General features: G+C 50.6%; 1 protein-coding gene across 1 annotated transcript in view; it reads right to left on the bottom strand.

Moving 5' to 3' along the window:
- Window positions 1-4293: 4293 nt before the first annotated feature.
- The window catches only part of KAZN (kazrin, periplakin interacting protein), a 1031394-nt gene continuing 1015253 nt past the window's right edge, over window positions 4294-20434 (bottom strand). Inside the window, exons 13-17 of the mRNA XM_053575946.1 lie at window positions 16665-16896; window positions 15267-15368; window positions 14609-14775; window positions 9613-9727; window positions 4294-7615 (exon numbers count right to left, since the gene is read on the bottom strand). Of these exons, the coding sequence (XP_053431921.1) occupies window positions 7451-7615; window positions 9613-9727; window positions 14609-14775; window positions 15267-15368; window positions 16665-16896 (781 nt within the window). The 3' untranslated portion in view covers window positions 4294-7450. The remainder of the gene's footprint in view (window positions 7616-9612; window positions 9728-14608; window positions 14776-15266; window positions 15369-16664; window positions 16897-20434) is intronic.

Genomic DNA, 20434 nt, shown 5'->3' with positions numbered 1-20434 from the left:
TTTGCACCGTCCTCATGGGACACAAGGCCTGGGTGGGCCGTCCCTAGCCATGGGCTTGCAACCCTACCCAGGCTAATGAGATTCCACCCTTGAGACTCTGCTAGAACCACCAGGCCCGGGGCTGTCTCTCCCGCAGGGTTTGCCAAGCTGCGACAGTGTTTGCCTCATGGCCATTTTGCCAGCAAACAGGGACACCCTGTCTGAGAATGAACTGTTGTTAAGAAAAGCAAATCCAAGAGATAAGGAAAGATGACTGTCCTGATGGCATCATCAACACTCTGGATCTAGCTGTGCATAAAGCCTGTCCGGCACTGGTGTTTACATAAACTCATCAATTCCCTTTTATTTTCATAGTTTGGGGGTTAGGCTTCAGTCATTGCCTAATATAGAAATTCCGTCCTAGAGTCTTTTTTTTTTTTTTTCTTTCTGAGACAGGGTCTTGCTCTCTTGCCCAGGTTGGTGTGCAGGGAAGTCATCGTAGCTCACGGCAACCTTCAACTCCCAGACTCAAGCAATCCTCCTGCCTTGGCCTCCTCAAAGCTAGGATTGCAGGGCAGAGTCTTTTTGTTTTTCTTGCTGTTTTTCTGGAAGCTTGATTTTTCTTTTTTCCGTAGGTAAATTACAAGCTTCTTGAGGGTAGGGCTTGTGTAGTAAACTCAGTTCTCTCTGGATGTTATATAGACGCACAGTCTGGTCCAAATGCTTGCAACAGTGAGAATGTTCCGTGTCTGTGCTGTCCAGCACAGAAGCCACTAGCCACATGCAGCTATGAAGTGCCCAAAGGGTGGCTAGTGCAATCGAGGAATGGGATTTTCAATTTTATTTAATTTTAATTAATAATTTAAATAACCACATGTGGCTTGCGGCTGCTGTGTTGGCCAGCATGGTTGTTCAGCGTCCTGCCCAGACAGCTGGTGCTCCAGGAATTTTTATGTATTCATTCATCTGTCCCTTTGGTTATTAAACAGCAAGAGCGTACTGGACCCAGTATTGGGGGATGTGGTATAGGAATAGTCACAGTCCCTGCAAGCCCACTCCCCCCAAATTACCATAATGCAAAGTCAAGGAATGGAATGTCTCAGAGGAGGCCCAGGTTATATTCTTAGGAATTCAGTGGAGATCTACCCTGGCCAGGGAAAGTTTGGGGAGTAGGACCTCGCTAAGCCATGTCGGGAGCAATTAGCCAAATATTGAGATGCATGAATCTACCCGTGCTCTGCTGAGGAGCCCTTTCAGGATGTGGGTCCCATCTGAGAGGCAGCTGGAGGGTTAGGGCTGGTGGAGTTCAAGTTCTGGCTCTTCTGGCAGTGCAAACTTAGAGAGCTGTAATAGTACATGCCCCCCAGGATTAAAAGGGATATTTGTACAAAGTTCTTAGCACACAGCCAGTGATTAGCACAAGCACACAAACAAAATCTTAGCTGCTAATTGTGATGAGAGCTGGGCCCCCTGCCCTCCAGACTGGGTCTTGAGATGCCCTGGCCCCTCATCTCGGCCCTGTATTAGGTCTACCCTTCTATGGGGGGCCAGGCCTTCCTTTCATGAACATTAAAGGCCAAGGCTGCCTGGGCCTTTACTGAAAGAAGCCCTGCCTGGTTCAAGGGAATTGGGAAGACCTGGGCATCTCACACCGGTTTGCTCAGGTTCATTCCTTCCCATTGGAAGTTGGCAATGTAGTTCACAAGCAGTGTGGCTTTGAACAGGCATCTTGAGTTTCTACCAGACACCTGAGTTCCCAATTGGCTATGCCCTGGCACCCATGGGGCCACCTCATGGGCCCATTGCATCAGTCTTTAGCTTGATAAATCTGATTTAGCCAGAGCAAAGGGACAGAGGGATGTTTACAGAAGGCAGGGTTTTGCATCCAGCTGTAGCACTAATTGCATCAGGATGACACAGATGGGCAGGGGCCAGGTTGAGGATCCTGGGGGTGGGCAGAGGCCTTGCAGAGGTTCTGCTGCCTGATGTCCTCAGTACCTTTAGAAGTTGAGCCCCTCGGGCGGCGCCTGTGGCTCAGTCGGTAAGGCGCCGGCCCCATATGCCGAGGGTGGCGGGTTCAAACCCAGCCCCGGCCAAACTGCAACAAAAAATAAAAATAGCCGGGCGTTGTGGCGGGCGCCTGTAGTCCCAGCTACTCGGGAGGCTGAGGCAAGAGAATCGCTTAAGCCCAGGAGTTGGAGGTTGCTGTGAGCTGTGTGAGGCCACGGCACTCTACCGAGGGCCATAAAGTGAGACTCTGTCTCTACAAAAAAAAAAAAAAAAAAAGAAGTTGAGCCCCTCACCCACTGCACTCCAGCCAAGTAGAGTCTTTTCAGCCATGGGGCTCTGTTTCCCTTGCCACAGGACCTTTGCACATGTTGCCCCCTGCTGCCTGGTATCCTTTTCAACTGCTGAGCTCCCCTCTGCCTGGTTTTAACCTCTTGCTGACTATGTTAAATGCCCAGATGAAGAACCCTCTGACTGCCACCCACCTCTGCTCTCAAGGCTTGTCACAGTTACCTTCTCCCTTGCAGGGGGGAGTATTTCATCCACGTGTCTTCCCCACTAGGTTGTGAGCTCTGCGACGGCCCCATTTGGGCAGGATTTTTTTTTTTTTTTTGTAGAGACAGAGTCTCACTGTACCGCCTTCAGTAGAGTGCCATGATGTCACAGGACTCACAGCAACCTCTAGCTCTTGGGATTCAGCGATTCTCCTGCCTCAGCCTCCTGAGCAGCTGGGACTACAGGCACCTGCCACAACGCCCGGCTATTTTTTGGTTGCAGTTCAGCTGGGGCTGGGTTTGAACCTGCCACCCTTGGTATATGGGGCCGGCACCCTACTCACTGAGCCACAGGCGCCGCTCTGGGCAGGATTTTTTTCACTATTATACCCTCAGCATCTAGCTCAGGGCCTGACTGCCCAGAATGTTCTTGCCCCAGATCTTTGCCAGGCTGGTTCCTCAGAATTTAGGTTTCCGACTTAAGGATCCTCCATCCCCTACTTGAAGTCACTATCACTGCAGTCCCCAACCCCCCAGGATGCCTGCCTGCTGGTACCAGTCAGTGGCCAGGTCCACACAGCAGGTGACTGTGAGCAGCAGGTGACAGAGCAGCAGGTGAGCAAGTGAAGCTTCATCTGTATTTATAGCCCCTCCCCTTCACTCTTATCACGCCTAGTCCTGCCTCTTGTGAGATCAGTGGTGACATTAGATTCTCACAGGAGCATGAACCCTGCTGTAAACCCCACGTACGAGGGATCCAGGTTTTGTGCTCCTTATGAGAATCTAACTCCTGATGATCCAAGGGGGGAGATGTAATGTGCTGAGTCATCCTGCAACCACCCCACCCCCCATCCATGGGAAAATTATCTTCCATGAAACCAGTCCCTGGTGCAAAAAGATTGGGGACTGCTGCTCTATCACACTGATCACCTTCTGAAGTTAATCTCCTTGTCCCTGGTAGGTCTCTGTCTTTACCACATTAAGTTCTATCCCCAGCCCCAGGGCCAGCCCTGCCACCAGCAGGATTTGTTAAATAAAGTGTTTGTGGTTGGCTTACAGAAACTAATGTCCCCAGGCCTGTCTCCAGTATCTCTTCTTGGTTCAGTGCCCAGTTTCTGTCCCAGGAAACACACATAAGGCCTGGGAAAGTGAGATTCCATCAGGAATACCTGGATGCAGCCCACAGACCAGACCCCTACATCATGTGATTAGGGCTTTGCTGGGAGGGCCCACGTGTCTGCCATGATCTTGGTACTCACATGTGGTTCCTGGGCCAGCTACATCCCCTCAGATCTTGTAGAAACACTCATCTCAGGCCTGATCCCCCAGACTTCCCAATTCAGCATCTGTATCCCCAAATCACCTCCCCAGCAGTGATATATGTGCCTGTGAAGGTGAGGGCACCTTCTAGGATGCCTGTGCTTCTGCCACTCAGATCTATGCTAGCAATGGGAGGAGTGACACAAAGAGAGGGGTGACTTGTAGGACGTCCTCGTCCTGGGACAGAAGGCAATGCCCAGATGGGGACTTGACTAATAGGACAGAGTGTACCTGAATTGCATTTTGAGTGATGACCCTAGTGAGTCCTGCGCTGGGGTCAAGTCTTTGCCCCAAGGTCGAGCCCCTGCCCCATGACTTCTCAGCTTTAGGAGCTGGGTGAACCCCCCCAGCCTTTCCAATCTCAATTTCTCCATTGATGAGTCTATGAAATGGGTTCACAATCTCCTCCCTCAAAGAGGCTGCTGGGAAAACGAAATGAGGAAACACACAGAAAAAAAGTCACCTCCATAAAGTGCGGGGCGGTAGTATTTATTGTTACAGTGTTAAAATTTGCTCTCCAGAAGACATTTGGGGCTAGGGCCAGGGTCAGGAGTGTCATCATGGCTCACAGACAACTCCTTTCTTTCTCAGCCACAAACTCCCCTCTAGGGCCAGGACTCGGGAGACGCTCCTCACCAGCCAGCCAGGGGTGACAGCACTGGACTCAGAAGCTGCCACTGCCCACAGGGTGCTCTTCCCACAAGGGCAGAGCAGACACAATGGCACAGACAGGGAGGCCTGGGCGGGATGGGGAGCTAGGCCTGAGCAAGGGCGTCTTCTTCCCAGGTTAGAGGGTCCCGATGTCCCTGTGGTGAACGCTGAAGTCATGTCTTGCCAAATCTTCCCGCTGTGCCAAGACCCAGCCCTGTTCAGTGACCACAAGCATTTGGGTTCCTATTCTGAGGCTCAGGCTGTCATGTGGCTTTTCCCTGCAGCCTGGGGTCTCATCTCAGCAATGCTGACAGATTTCTAGGAGAAAAGCTGAGCTCAGCCAAGGACAAAGGGGCCTTACAGAGGTGCCAGGGAGCAGAAATTTGAGTCGGCTGGGCAGGTGGCTTCTGATGGCTCTGGTCTCCAGATTCTGGGAGGAGGATAGTGTGTCTCCCCCTACCCTGCTGCTCCCAGCCCATTTTCAAGGGACCAGCACCTGTGAGCACAGGCCAAAACAACACCCAGAGAATCACATCTGTATTATCCCCAAGCCCACACGCCACGCCACCCTTTATGGACTAAGACTATTTGGACAGAATGTCGAAGGTCACCACCCTGGGGGTGGCCCCTTGGCAGACTTTGTCAATTACCTCCCAGAGTCTCTCTGCCAAGTCTCCACTCTCCCCTCTTCTTGCTCACCCTTCAAGTGGAGTTGACATTTCAGAGTTTTCTAGCAGACAAAGCTTACCCAGTCTGACTTGGTAGAGGTTGTTAATTTAACCACCACCCTGACCACACAGTGGAAAACCAGCTCCAAACCCTGGTTTGGCTGCCAGGGACAGGGAGCCTTGTGGGTAAGAGAGGGCTGTGATGGCATCGTTTGGACCAGAAGTTCCACTTGAGGCTACCAGTGTTGTCCCAGGCCCGCTGGCCTCATGCTGTGAATGTTTGGGGCAATGCCATCTCTGCCAGTGACTCCCAATTGTCCACTTATCATCTGGTCCCCAACAGGTTGGAGTCCAGGAACAATGCAGGTGTCATTTCTGACAACGTGGGTGAACACTGGTTTTAGATCTGCATTCAGGTGACCTCTCCCAGTCTTGCTCCCCTGCAGGAATAATCGCCCATCTGACCGTCCTGCCTTAGCTGCCTCCCAAGAGGCAGATTCTAAGGTCTGGGGACACGCTGTCTGGGTGTGGCTTGGAAGTGACTTGTGGCACCAGGCTCCTGAGCTGTGGGCCTGCCGCTTCAGGACCTTGTGAACGAGGCTGATACAGGGGTTTGAACCTGTATCAAAAAAGCCAAGCCCCAGGGATTCACATCTTGGGGCCTAGAATCAGAAATGTTTCCTTACAAGGCTGAACATCCACCTGTCCACCAGCTAGGCATTTGGTTTCAGGTAGCAAGAAAGGCTGTGTTTGCGTTAGAGAGAAAACCATGGTCTCAGCATTAGGGAAGAGCATATTTCAAGTTCATCAGGGATCAGCTTCTTCTGCGAAAGGAAACAATTTGCTGGGTTGAAGAACATGTGCTTTGATGGTTCTCAGTGGCTGATACCTAAGGCGAATCTTGGAAATTCAAACCTCTCATTGGCTCCCAGTGCAAATGGCCTCAAAAGGGGTCACGCCTCATGGTTCTGAGAGACGATTGGCTTTGATAACTGACTTGTAAGTAGACAGCCAACACAGCTGTCCTTCCCCTAAACATCACTGAATCAAACTGGCTCCCAAGGTTTTGCTCACCGGGTAGAAGTTTTTGTTGAGCTCCGTTGGGGGCTGTTGGTGAGTCTGAACATTAAACACTCCCCGTCCTCCTTCTGTACAGTTCTCCAATCAAAGCAGACTTGTAGAGGATGAGTCCAGAGTCAGTTCTGGGCTGCAAATGGGAAATTAGACACCCATAACTTCCCGCTGTCTCCTGAGAGGTTACACAGTGTGTTACAGACATTAGCAAGTGTTAGTCCTCACAGCGTCCCTGGGAGGGGACAAGAAGTGTTATAGATGAAGACATTGAGGCACAGAGAGGTGAGGCCACTAGGGAGAGGACACAGCAAGACCACGGAGCAAGAAAAGGGCTTTGCTCTGTGGAGTTTGCATCTCAGAACGTTGGGGGGCACACCTGTGTTTCAGGTGACAGTGACATCACCACAGAGAGTTCTTGGGTTCCTGATGACAAGCATTTCCCTGCCCCAGATCCCAAATCGATTGCCACATTCCATACGGTTGTCGCTGACTGAACTCCGTCACCCTGGATCTTGCGTGCTGGTGACAGGATATCTGCATTTCCTGAGTTGTTGCCACTAGTCCTCAGCCCTGCATGGCTCAGTCATGGGACCCCCACTCAGCGTAGCTGCTCCGGGCCTGATGGGTGCACAGGTCTGCAACCCGTCTACCTCCATGCGGCACAGAGCTCTTAAGGTAGAGGGAATGACCAGTCCCCACTTTGCATTCTGCCAAGAAAGATTTGGTGACCCAAGTCTCAGCCACGGGGACAGCGGATGAGACCCCCTCTGTCTTACATCTCTGTAAGAGGCAGCATTTTCTGTACCTGCTCTGTTTGCTGCCAGCTCTGCAAACACACTGGGCTCTGTGGCATGGGGTTGGGTCCCACCTGCTCCTCCTGGGAGGGTGTTTTGGGAAACCAGGGGCTCTTTCCATCTTGTCTGCTCAGTTCAAGACTCCTGGTGCCATTTGGACTGCTCAACAGCTCCAAGGTGGAGGCTGCCTGTCTCGATTATGGAAGGGCTGGGCACTGGGGTGAATCCTCCTGGCCAGTCTCCTGGGGTTGAGTGGGAAAGTCTGTGGCCCACCCACAGCAGGTGGACTGGGGTCTCTTCTCTCCTGGGCACTCCCCACTTGACACTGCAGCAGTCTGCTGGGATTTTGCCCAGGAACAGAGGAGCACCCTCAGCCTGAGGTCACTATGTACAGTGGGGCGGTCCCTGGGCCACCTGGCTGCTCCTCCTGCCTGGGTCTCTCTGCATGGGGTCTGGTGGAGCCTCACACGTTGGTGACCTCCAGGCTACTGTAGCCTTCCAGACGGCACTGCTCGAGCCTGCCCTGTGGGTCATCGTCCCCGCAATCTTCGTTTTGGAGAGAGCCATAGTCGTCGTGAAAATCGGGGTCTTTGCTGCTGAAGCCCCTTCCAATCTTCCCCAGGGGCAGCTGAGAAGACAAAAACATGACCAAAGAAGAAGAAGAAGAGAAACAAAATGAAATGTTTTCACATCTGGGAAAATGTCTCCAATTTGCATTGCTGTGTGACCTTGAATAATTCACTTAACCTCTCTGTGCTCCTCCTATTAGCAATAATAGTCACTGATCAGGGAGACTGAGAGGAGATTGTGAATTGCCATTTGGAGAGAGTTTTGTGTTCCCAAGTGGAAGGATTCAATTGGTTGCCAAGAGTGAGGATAAATCCTATCAGTCTGACTACTCGCAAGGTCTCCTTCATATTTCTCTTAGGTGGGAGAGGAGTTGAGAAAGGAGACACTGGGGAATACCTGTGAGACTGTCATGAGGTCGGACTGCTCATTCAAGGTAAGAAGGAATGTTCTAGAAAGAATGTGGATTTTGGAGACTTACAGACCCATGTTCAGATTCCTGTTCTGCCACTTTCCAGCTGTGTGATCTTGAACAAGTCATCTCCCCTCTCTGAGCCTGTTTTCCCAGCTACAAAATGGGAATAATAATTTCTACCTCCCAGAATTGTTGCAAAGAGTAGAAATTCCATCTGTAAAGCACAGAGCTTGACAAATACTGTTATTATCACACCCAGTAAGCCCTCGACAATCTTTCCCTCTAATTTTGTACTATCTGTATTACAGCAGTCACGATAGTGCTTTTTACAAAGCTATTTACTTGACCGCCTTTCGTGCTAGACCAGTGTTTCTCAACCTTTTTTTAAAAAAAATTATTGCCTCCTTTTTTTTTTTTTTTTTTGGTTTTTGGCCAGGGCTGGGTTTGAACCCGCCACCTCAGGCATATGGGACTGGTGCCCTACTCCTTGAGCCACAGGTGCCGCCATTGCCTCCTAAGGAGACTTTTTTTTTTAGACAGAGTTTTACTTTGTCACCCTTGGTAGAGTGCTGTGGCGTCCTAGCTCACAGCAATCTCAAACTCTTGGGCTCGAGTGATTCTCTTGCCTCATTCTCTCAAGTAGCTGGGACTACAGGTGCCTGCCACAAGGCCTGGCTATTTTTAGAGATGGGGTCTTGCTCTTGCTCAGGCTGGAACCCGTGAGCTCAGGCAATCCACCTGCCTCAGCCTCCAGAGTGCGAGCCACCACACCCGGCCTCAGGAGACTTTTTAGACACTTTTATCCTAATTGTGCCCCTACCATGAAATTTTAATACTACAGATGTACTGTGCATTTTTTATGCACCATATGCATAGCTGTGCTTTTACCTATGAAGAGTAAGATTTTTTTTTGCCACCTTCCCTCCCACCCCCAATTTTTCCTCCTTTGGTGGTGATGTGACTCCAAATTAGAAAGCATGTTCTAGAATGGAAGAATTTTCAGGGTAAGGTTGGCCATTTATTCATGTTTATGAGCGAATGGGGATCATTTATTCTTCAGCTGGAAGACTGTCTGGATTACCCAGGGCTGCCATCTGGGTCTAAAAACTTCCATTTAGGAATCTGTGTCAGTCAGAGTCTGTGTGATCAGACCCACACTGGGTGTGTTTTCTTGGAGTCTCCAGGATTCATCTCTGTCACTGCTCAGGTCACTGGTGTTCTAAATCTAAGTCGGTGATTTTCAGAGTCTGGGGCTGCAGCAGGACCCTCTGGACAGCTTGGGGACATGCTGGCTCCACCATACCCAAGATCTTAAACCACAAAGTCTGTACATCAAGCAATAATGTCAGGTGATTCTGACACAAGCCCATGAGACCTGAACTTCGAGATATGGTGCACCCCTCTAAACCTCCCAGGAGCCTTTTGTCACCGTGACTGAAGCATCACGCAGGTCTCTCGAAGGGTGTCCTTCTTGGCTGCACCTGTGCCGTGTGTGGCCTGGCACTGTGGCCTGGCACTCTACCTTCCCAGGCCAACTCAGGAGCCATGTACATGGCAGCAGGGAGAGGGACACCTCGCCCAGAGAACAAGAAGATCTTTCCCAGGTGCGCAGGAGTAACAGGTGAACGCACTGAGTGACTTACCCGGCCGGCCTTATACTTGAGACCACTGCTGTTCTCCTCCTTCCCCGCCCGGGTGATGCTGGAGGCCCTCCCGGGGGGTGTCCCAAAGCGCTCAGGCTCTCGGATGCCTGTAGAGCTGGGGAGACACCGACTTCAAGTCAGCAGGGGAGGCTTAGTCAACTACTACCACCCAGGGACATGGGCACACAAACACTCACCCTGGTGGCCATGACTGACTGAGACTGACTGAGCGCCGCCTACGTGCCATCTCTGTGCTCAGCACTTTATAAATGCAATCCTTACTGTGTGTCTAGGGGTTGGGACTGCCAGCCCTGGGTGACAGATGAGGAAAGGGAGGCACACAGAGATTAAGCTATGTGCCCAACATTACACAGCTGTAAGTGGCACAGCCGAGATTATACCCGTGTCTGAGTTTCCAGAGTCTTGCTCTTAACTCTTCAGTGTCCTGCAAACCTTATGGGGAGAGGGAAGACTTGATAAGAAAATCCCCAAATACTAGTGATTTAGATGTGATTTGAGAAGCATTGGGAAAGTTCCCTCGCTGTGCATTAGAAATCTGTGTCCCCCACCTGACTTGCTGCCTGAAGCTACCTGTGACTCTCTTCTCTGTACAAAATCACAGAACGTTTCTATTAGAATAGAATTTGGGAAACTGTCGCCCATGGGCCAAGTCCGGCTGGCTGACGGATTTTGTAAATAAAGTTTTATTGGAACTCAACCACGCCTACTGTTTCTGTGTTGGCTGTGGTTGCTTTCTTGTTAGAAAGACAGCATTGTATACTTTTGGCAGAGACCATACAGCTCCCAAATCTTAACATGTTTCCTATCAGGCATTTTACAGAAAACGTTTGCCAATCCATGCTGTGGAGGAAGATGCTGAGGTTCCTTATAGTGTGCAGAGCTGGGGCAAGAGGCCTGGTGCAGAGCTAGGAGTCACCACGGAGGAGGCTCCTTAAGAGAATGAATCTTCCTTACTACAAAGAATATGTTTCAGTCCCCTGCAGGTAAACATAAAAGATGTAAAGTCTCCATCCTCTTTGACGGCTGCATAGCAAAAGTTACCTCAAGAATGGAAAAAAAAAAGGATCCAATGTACTCAATACTATTATGAAGCCAACATATAATCACCTACACATTCATACGAATGATAAAACACAATTATAGTCCAGAAAGGAGGAGGGAAGAGGAGGGAGAAGAGGGGAAGATGGGAGGAGGGAAGGTATTTGGTGGGACCTCACCTATTGTGCACAATGCAATGGTACATTTCAAATCTATTAAGAGTAGAGTATAAATGTTTCTGACTGACCACAACAAATAAGTAAATGAAATGATGGTTATGTTAATTAGGTTGATATAAGCATTCCACATTGTATATCAAATCGGCACACTGTACCCGATAAATGTACACGGTTGTGATTTAATAAAAAATAAATAAATAAATAAATCTCAATAAAGCTATTTCAAAATTAAAATATATATAACTTCTTAAATATAAAAAAAAAAGAATAAACCTTCTAACATCTTTTTTTTTTTGCAGTTTTTGGCCAGGGCCGGGTTTGAACCCACCACCTCCGGTATATGGGGCCGGTGCCCTACTCCTTTGAGCCACAGGCACTGCCCCCTTCTAACATCTTTTAAGCTGCCTCAGAGAAGTTCTGCTGCTTCTGGGGCAAACTGTGCTGAGGAAGTTCAAAGGAGGCATGGGGAGGTGAGGAGGAGACAGTATTGCCTGAACCGAAACTCGTCCAAGTTCTCACCCAAGGTGCCAAGGACTCGTGGAATAGTGTTCTTGTCACCCTTGTCTCCATAAAAACTATCCCCAAATGCTAAAGATGCTTCCATGAAACAGGGAGGCTGTGCTCTGTGGTGGGTCAGGAGATGAGGTCTTCATGAGTGACTACCCCCTCTCCTCCACTGGAGATGTAATTCCCAGGTCCAGCGGGGAAGCAGCTCATGCCTTGAATATTTGTCCCCTCCAAAACTCATGTTGAAATTTAATCCCAAGGTGATAGTGTTGAGAGGTGGAGCCTTTAAGAGTTACTGGGTCATGCAGGCTCTGCCTCATGAATGGATTGACCCATTCATGGATTCATGGATTCATGGGTTATTGTGGGAGGGGAACTGCTGGTCTTATAACAAGAGAAGAGAGACCTGAGCTAGCACGCTCTGCCTCCTCACCATGTGATGCCCTGTGCTGCGTGGGGGACCCTGCAGAGTGTCCCCACCAGCAAGAAGGTCCTCACCAGATGCAGCCCCTCAACCTTGGACTTCTCAGCTTCCCTCACTGCAAGAAATTCCTTTTCTTTATAAATTACCCAGTTTCAGATATTCTGTTTTAAGAACAAAACAGACTAAGACACTCTTGACATCTGTCTCAATAACGAGTGGTATTTCCCAAATTGGAACCTTTGCACCCATCCAGCATTCTAGAAGGACCCACCCCAAAGGGTCAGCACCACCACGTTGCCTCCCATTTCGTGTTCTCTCCTCTCTCTAGAAGGCTGAAGGCAGCAACAGAGGAGAGGAAGCAAGAGAGCAGTGGATGGGAGGGCTTTGCTGCTTGGATCACCGCAGAGATGTCCTGGGGCAAAGCTCAAAGATCTAACAGCTTAAAAGATATGAGAAGGTTCCTTCTCCAGGGATCACTGCCTCCTTTGGTGTTTTCTTGGCTGGAGCTTCTTGTGGTGACAGAAGTAGTCTTTAGATCTCTTAGAAACCCATGGAGTTCTGTGACACCCCCCCCCCCCCACTTCCCAGCTGACTGAAGCCTGTTTCTCTGGCCCTCAGGCTGGGTCTCAGCAAAGGGTCTATGGGATTCTAAAATCCCAAATCACAGGGACCTGGACTCTCAAGCCATGCGTGGACATAAGAAGGAAGCTGCATCATGGACAAAGGTGACAACAAGGAGTATGGCTTGGGGTCTGGGGCTGGCACAGCCTCTTAATTCCCTGGCTAGCCAGTGTTGAATTCCTTGTGCATAAAACAAGGAGCCTGGACCAAGTGCACTTCCCTCTTCCTTATCCTTTCATCGGGAGGTCCACTGCTTCTGTCTCATTCTCTAGGGAGTCTATGACCCACCAAGACACAAGGACTCATCCTATCTGTCTCAACCAGAACCTCCCTTGGCCTACTTACCCACCAGTCTCAGATAGTCCTGAGTACACCGGTTATCATGCAAGAAGGGTTTATCAGATATACTCTGCTTAGCTAGGGGCCCCCTCCAGGGCTCAGGGTATCTTAACCCTGTTATAGAAGGAAGGTCAGGAGAGGTGGAATGTACTAAGGAGAAGAGCCTCTTTCTTGCACCTTTTGATTCATGGCTCATGGAATAGTGTTCTTGTCACCCTTGTCTCCATAAAAACCATCCACCACATGCTAAAGATACTAAAAAATGGATTTCTGGAGCTCTGACAGTAGATACTTGTCCCACAATGTAAGATGGGACCAGGAAATCTGTATTTTGCAAAACCCTGCTACAGGGGTCTGTGGACTTCATTTTGAGAACAGCATGGATATGGGGTTGCCAATGGGAAGGGCTGTCCATGACACTTGGACCCTATTTTAGATGTGGAGTTTCTTCCCATGCCTCAGTTTCTCCACCTGCATAACATGAGGAATGACCCAGCTGCTCCCTAAGGCTCTTTGTGGTTTGGGAGTTCAGTGCACAGGTCTGCATCGGGGAGCCCCATGTTCAAATTTGGGCTCTGTCAATAACATTTTAGTAGTTGGATTAAAAACAAAAAAAAGAATAAAAACTCAAATTCAGATTACTAAAACCAGGAATGATAGAGGGGTTATTACTACCAACTTTATTGAAATGTATGTCACCAAATCAGCTCACCTAGATGAAATGAACAAATTCCTAGAAAGATATAAACTATCAAAACTGACTCAAGAAGAAATAGAAAACCCAAATAGACTTCTAACTAAGTAAAGAATTTGAATTAGTAATCAAAAAGCTTCCCATAAAGAAAAAGCCTATGTCCAGATGGCTTCATTGGGCAATTCTGCCAAATGTTCAAAGAATAATGAACACCAATGCTTTGGAAACTCTTCTATGTATAAAATATAAAAGAGGAGAGAACCCTTCTCAACTCACACTATTAGGCCAGTATTACCCTAAAAAATACATCACAGGAAAAGAAAACTGCAGATCAATATTTTTTATAAATAGAGATGTAGAAATTCTCCACTAAATACTAGTAAAACTAATCCAGCAACATATAAAAGGAACTATACACCAGGACCAAGTGAGATTTATCCCAGGAATGCAAGGTTGGTTTGACATATGAAAATCAATCAATGTAACAAACTATATTATAAAAGACAAATCTAGGCTCTGCCATTTACTAGCTGTGTAGCTTGGTCCCTTTGAACAAGTTTCTCCATCTCTAAAGGAGGGATAGTAATATTGATCACTTGGCGCTGTCAGGAGGATTAAATTAGATAGTGCAGGTAGGAAGAGCTCAGTAAATGGTCATGTAACCCTAAGCGCATCATTTCAAGTTCAGAATCCACTGGGAGGGGGCCTGGTTTATCTATCTGGCCAGTTGTCTACTCTTTGGTCACTTTTCAGATGAGGATGAGAAGGTAGGTGGCCTGACATGATCTGCTTGCCTGGACCATGGGCACCATCAATATGCTCATTCCTGCCTCCAAACTTTGCCCCACAGTTGTCCTGCCTGGACTGGCTCTCTCAACTTGTTAGTCCAGTGCTAATCCTTCTGGTTTGAACCACCCTCACTCACCCTTTCCCTACACACTCACTGTGAACTTCCTTCTCTGATATCCAGATGGCTTTAGATTTAACATACAACTTTCTTTAACACCTGACTGCTCCCCCACCTCTTTCTCATCTATGACATTCAGGCTAAAGCTCTTTGCTTCTCTGAGCCTCAGTTTCCTGGTCTGTACAAAGAGACCACCATAGTACAAGGAACACATGGAGTCCTGCAGGTGATAGGCCAGGATGGGCCTGGGTCTGACCCACACTCACGTGGCTGGGTGGAAGATGGCACTCATCTCCTCCGCCAGGTGTCTTCGAAGGATGTGCTTCCCACTGGGAATGCCCAGGGCAGTGGCCATGGCCTCGGCATTGAACGTGGGCTCCAGAACCAGCACGGCGCCGTGGACGCCACTATTGGTCAGGTTGTCTGCATATTCCTAAGGGCAAAGGCATGAGGCTGGTTGGCTTGAGAGGGCCAGGCTGGGGCCTGGAGAGGTGCTGGCAGTCCCAAGAAGGACTCTGTCCCTAATAGCAAAGGCTTGAGCCCTTGGGGTCCAGTCAATTGAACTGTGAAGAAGACTCCCCTCCCCCACTCTTTAGTGGCCAGTTGGGCAGAGTCTCATGTTGCAGAGGCAGGCCCAGCCTAGCAGGCAGCCACGAATGCACATGGAATGAAAGGGTGCGCCTGGATCTCAACCCCATGTGTGCTTAGAGTGAGGCCAGCCCAGCACCTGCAGCCCCAGAAGAAAAACGTCACAATAGCAGGGCCTGTCACAGGGGTGGGCAGTTCCTACCTCCTGAGTGACAGGAAGCAGACTGTCCTTGCTAAACTTGGGCAGTTTACCCAGAGAGGGATATGGGTGGTGTGCAAATTTGCAGGGAGTGTGCACATGCCCTAGAGGTACCCCCACACCGCCATCATCCTCACCTTCAGGTCGATGTCACGCACCCACTTGAGCACCCGCTGGTTGGTCCAGACCACAGGGTCAACGTTCTGAGTCTCACAGCGGGCCCGGCGCTCCTGAAGGGCCTGGGGGGACACAGTGGGCCAGCTGGGGGGACCAGGGGCACCCAGAGGTTCCAGGTGGGGTGGGGATCCCTTGCCCCCTTCTTGCATGTTATTGCCATGAGCCTCTACGTCTGCCTCCTTTGTCAGACTGGGGCTCCCAGAGGCCGGGGCCTGTGTTCTTGTCTCTCATTGTTTCCACTGGTGCAGGAGAAGGTGATGCCACCTCCTCTCTAAACAGAGAGCTCTTGACTGCTCAGAGCCACACAGCGGTGCGTCCTGGAGTTGGAATTTAAACCCATGTTTTCTTATTCCAAGTCCTCTCTCTCTCCACTGTACTGCCTGGTTGAACCCAGTGCCACGCATACAACAGAGGCACCATGCGGGCTTTTCAGTGGGTGCTTGGGGAAGGGGAAGAAGGGCTGGTGGTCCTTCTTCTGTCCCTCTTCTCCTGACCATGAGTAGCTTGTGCTCTGATGTGAGCCTAAGGTCAACCATCTGGACTCAGCCCCATAGGGCCCTTCCCCAGGGGTGTTGGGAGGCCCCAGGGAGCTGAAGCAGGTGCCCTGCACTCTCTGCACTGGCAGAACTCAAAATCAAGGGCAGTCAGAGCCCAAACTTGTGAACATGACGCACAGGCCCCTGGTAACCTCTCCAGCACCCCCTCTCACTAAACCCACCACTCCACCCATCAGAACTCAGAGTTCCTCTGCTGCCACAGACCTGGTCTCTGGGCCTTCACCATGCTGTCCCCTCTGCTGGCCTGCCTTCCCTTCTTGTTTTCCACTGATCCCCTGTGATTCCTCCTTTAGGTCTCAGTTTGGCTGTCGCTGTCCCTGGGGGGCTTCCCCTGATCACCTGGAGGTTTCTTGTTTGGGTTTTTGTAAATCCCAGGGCTTCCCTCACTGGGATATTTTTCTATAGTATTGTCACCACCAGCTTCTTTGTGGTTCTTCCTGACAAGCAGTGAGCTCTCAGAGGATGAGGGCTCCCATTTTCCCAGAAGTGAACACAGGGCCTGGCCCCATACCCAGCCTGTGGTTGTTAGAAGGAGGGAGCGAGGGGTGATGGTTTGCACAGATGGATGGATGAACAAGTGGATGGACGGATGACTGATGGCAGGATGGATGTGAGGATGGATGGATGGATAAGTGGTCATGGATGGACAGATGGATAAAGGAACAAGCAGATTTATGGATGAGTGATTGAATGGATGGATGGATGGATGGATGGATGGACAGATGACCAGGTGGATGGTCAGATGGGCAGACAGTGGATACCACAGGGCAAGTGGGGGCTGTGGCAGTGCCTGGTCCTCACCTCCCTGCTGAAGTTCACTTGGTGCAGCAGCTCGATCCCCAGCAGGATGCTGACCTGGTGGAACTTCTTGGACACATTCAGGTGTTTCTCCAGGTCCCGCTTCATCAGGGAGTTCAGCATCCGCCCATCGACCAGGTGGTTCTGGAAGGCCTGGGAGTACTGAGATAAGCCGATGTCATTCAGCCAGGCCTTGGCCACCCAGTGATGGTCCAGGTCAGCAGCTTTGGACAGGCTGGTGAGGAGAAATGCATCCAGAGAGGACGGGGAAGGTGTCAGAAACAGGGACAGGCAGGAATGGCAGCAGAGATCGGGAGGCAACAGGGTCAGGGAGGGCCAAGAAATCATAGAGACAAACAGGGATGGGGTGGAGTGGACGGAGAGAGAGGGGAGGGCAGACAGAAAGAAGAGCAGAGAGGGAGACAGAGGTCGATGGGGCGGGGACAGAGAAAGCCCCAAAGAACAGAGGAGCAACAGAAAGAGAGAGAGAGAGCAAACAGTGACAGAGGGCACACGGCAGCAGCTCTGGGGACCCCATCCTGCCTGCCGAGGCCCCCCTCACTTCCATGGGGGCCTCTACAGCCTCCCTGGACCCAGAGGCCAGGCCCGTGAGATGGGCGAGTCCTCCCCAGTGCTCTCTGGTGTGTTTTCCTCTGTGAAGATTATAATGGGAAATGACAGTGATTGCCACCACGGAGTGTCCACCCAAGGTGGCTGGGTATGTCCTAACACTCAGAAGTGCTGCGTGAGGAAGGCGCCGGGGTCCCCCCGTCTACAAAGGAGAGGCTCTGAATTTGCCCAGAGCCACACGGTGGCGTGTCTTGGGAGTTGGAATTGAAACCCCCGTTTGGTGTATTCTGAGTCCTCTCTTTCACATCTACACCTGTGTGTCTCCAACTCCCCTGTGTCCCACACAAGACAGAGCCCAGTGCCACGCACACAGCAGGTGCACCGTGAGTGTTTTTTTAAACGGGTCAAGTGTCACTGTGCCCAGTGAGGGTGGACCCAACACTGTCATTCCTCTGCTGGCCACGCGATGGCAGCCTCGCAGAAGGAAGGAGGCCCCCAGGCCACCTGCTGAGGAACTCTGCAGACTGCGTGGCTAAGTGGGAGCTACGGGGGGCCATGAGGGGATCATTACGTGAAAGGACAAGTGGTGGGCTTACAAAGCGACACCGCCCTTCTCTCCGGGAGACAGTCAGAGGTAGCTGATCATCGCACCTCCCTGCTGACATCCTAGATGGCTCATCCCTGTCTTTCTACGGAATAGCCCTTGGTAGATGCTGCCCCATGACAGACTCATCTTCCCTCCTCACCCCTTCCTTCTTTCTCCAGCCCTGCTCTCTGCAAGTTGCAGCATCCCCAAGTGACCCAAGTTCACCCCTCTTCTCTTCTGACCCTTCCTCTCTGGCCTCTAATTAGCCACCCTGGACCCTGCCTCCTGGTTGCGCCACAGGGTCTCTCCTTTAAGGCCCAGCCCCTCCCCAAGCTGTTCCCTACCAGCACTGTTACTGTCACCCACCTCCTCAGCTGGCAGCCTGTCCTCGCCTGCCCCATTGCCCTTCCTGAATCCACTGGTCACCCTGGTCAGTGCATCCTGTCCCCTTTCTCCTTTCCTAGAGCTGTGACCATCTCTGGCCCAGGCTCTTGCAGCTGCCTCGCCCCCCCCGTCCCCCATTTTTTGCCCTTGCCCTTGTAGTCCACACTCCCTGTGGCCACCAGAAGGTCCTTTAAAAAATGCTGAACACCCTCCCTGGCCTCCCTTTGCAGGAACAAAATCCAAAGTCCTTTGAGTGGTCTATAAGGGCTGCCCACACTGGCCCTGGCCAACTCCCCACACCAGGCTCTTGAGGGTGTTTCCTGGGGGGGATCCACTAATCCCCCACCCCCTCCCTATATCCCTCTCTCCTCTGACACTGTCTCAAATTGCCCACCTAGCCCGCTGTTTCTAGAGATTCCTTCAAAGCATGAGTCACACATGAATTTTAGCAATTCATTGATTTGTATCCTGGTTTACTTTCTCTCTTCCGCACACTAGGGTATAAGCTCTGTCAGCGCAGGGACTGTGCTCACTGCCCAGTGGTCAGCACAGTGCTGTACACAATAGACACTGGCTGAATACTTGCTGGAAGAAGGGCTAAGGGACGGGTAGGTTCCCGTTTGGCTCCGTCTTCCTTCCCACTGCCCCTCAGCCTCCCAGAATCTCTAGGCCTGCGGGCTCCTCATCTTCCCAGAACCTCTAGGCCTGCGGGCTCCTCATCCTCGCAGAACCACTGGGCCTGTGTGCTCCTCATCTCTGGTCTCTGGGCCTGTTCTACCCCACCCCACCCCACCCCCCAGCCTCTGCAGCTGACCAACTTCTACATGCTCTGCAGAAATGTCTGGTTGCCCAGAAGCCTTCCAGGATTTTGCACAGGGTCAAGGGCCCTTTTCTGTGCCCAAAGCCCCTGGGAGTCCCCATCCCAGCCCTAGTCATGCTGTAGTTCATGGCTACTCATCGAACAAGCTGCCTCCCTGGACGTCAGCCCCTAGAGGGCAGGACTGGGTGTGGCTTCTCTATGAACTCCCAGGCCCCCCAGGCCCAGCTCAGAGTTAATTTCTTTGTTTCACAGTCAAATTTGCAATGATGGCTCAGGGCTCAGGGGCTTTTGGAGCTAGGCCATTTGCTCCAGTTCACCTGCAGCTCCTGAACTGGAACCGTCTGGTCCCAGACAATCTCCCGTCTAGGCTGTGAAAGTCCTGGGCAGACCCTCTTCCACCCCTCATCGCTTTCTCTCTTGGTAGGAGTACGAGTTCCTGACCCTCTGAATCAGATGCTGTGAGGTCAGGGTTGTTAGTGACAGAAAACAGAATGGTCTCTTCTCCTGACCCAGGCAAGGGTTTGTTCATCAAATCAGTGGTGCAACCGATGTGGGATGGAGGGCTGAACCTACTCCAGGGAGGCTCCTTCATAATCAGCAACATCCATCTGCATACGACAATTAATATGCTCCTACCCTTCAGAACAGCTCTCTTTTCATTAAAGTTGTCCCCATGGGGCCTTAGACTTTCTCAGCTGTTGGTCTGAGCTATTGTAAGAGTCCAAGTGGAATAAAATAGCATGGCTTTAAAAGTAATTCAGACATTTTATAAAATTTCTCACATGCTCCCCAAACTGGGCCAGATGAGACCCTGAAGTCTAAGAACAGGCACAGAATTGAGCTATTATCTGGGTTACGACACAGCCCAGAACCTGGAGGTCTGCTGGCTGTATCACACTTAACTCTGCAACCTTGAACTTCTGGGCCTCACTTTTCCCATCTGTGCAAGGGGGATGGTCATGCTGGTCTCATGGAGGTGTAAGGACCAAAAGAGAAGAGAGGGTAAACCCTTTCTACAGGGTTTCATACACTGAGTGTTTCATAAATAACCATAGTAAGAACCATTTCTGTCCTTGTTTTTAATACAAAGGTGACATGGGATAGTCACAAGTGACTCTGAAGTCAGATATGTTGAAGCGTGACTTCATACACATTATTTCTCTGTACCTCACTTTCTACATCTTTAAAATGAGGGAAAGAAAGTCTCTCCCATATTGATATTATGACGATTACATAAAATCACATCCATAAAATGACAATGAGCTGGCAAGGGGTTTCTGGGTTTTGTTGCATTTTGTAGATTAGGGGAACCAGGCCCAGATTGAGCAATGTCACGCCATGGTCACAGAGGATGTCACATTTGAAAATGTTCTTGAAGAACTCACTTTGGGTTCTTAGCCTAGAAGCCATGGA

The sequence above is a fragment of the Nycticebus coucang genome, chromosome 22 (genome assembly GCF_027406575.1).
Source record: "Nycticebus coucang isolate mNycCou1 chromosome 22, mNycCou1.pri, whole genome shotgun sequence".
NCBI lineage: Eukaryota > Metazoa > Chordata > Mammalia > Primates > Lorisidae > Nycticebus > Nycticebus coucang.
Note: the sequence above shows the minus strand (reverse complement) of the source record. Positions and strands in the feature narration are given on the sequence as shown.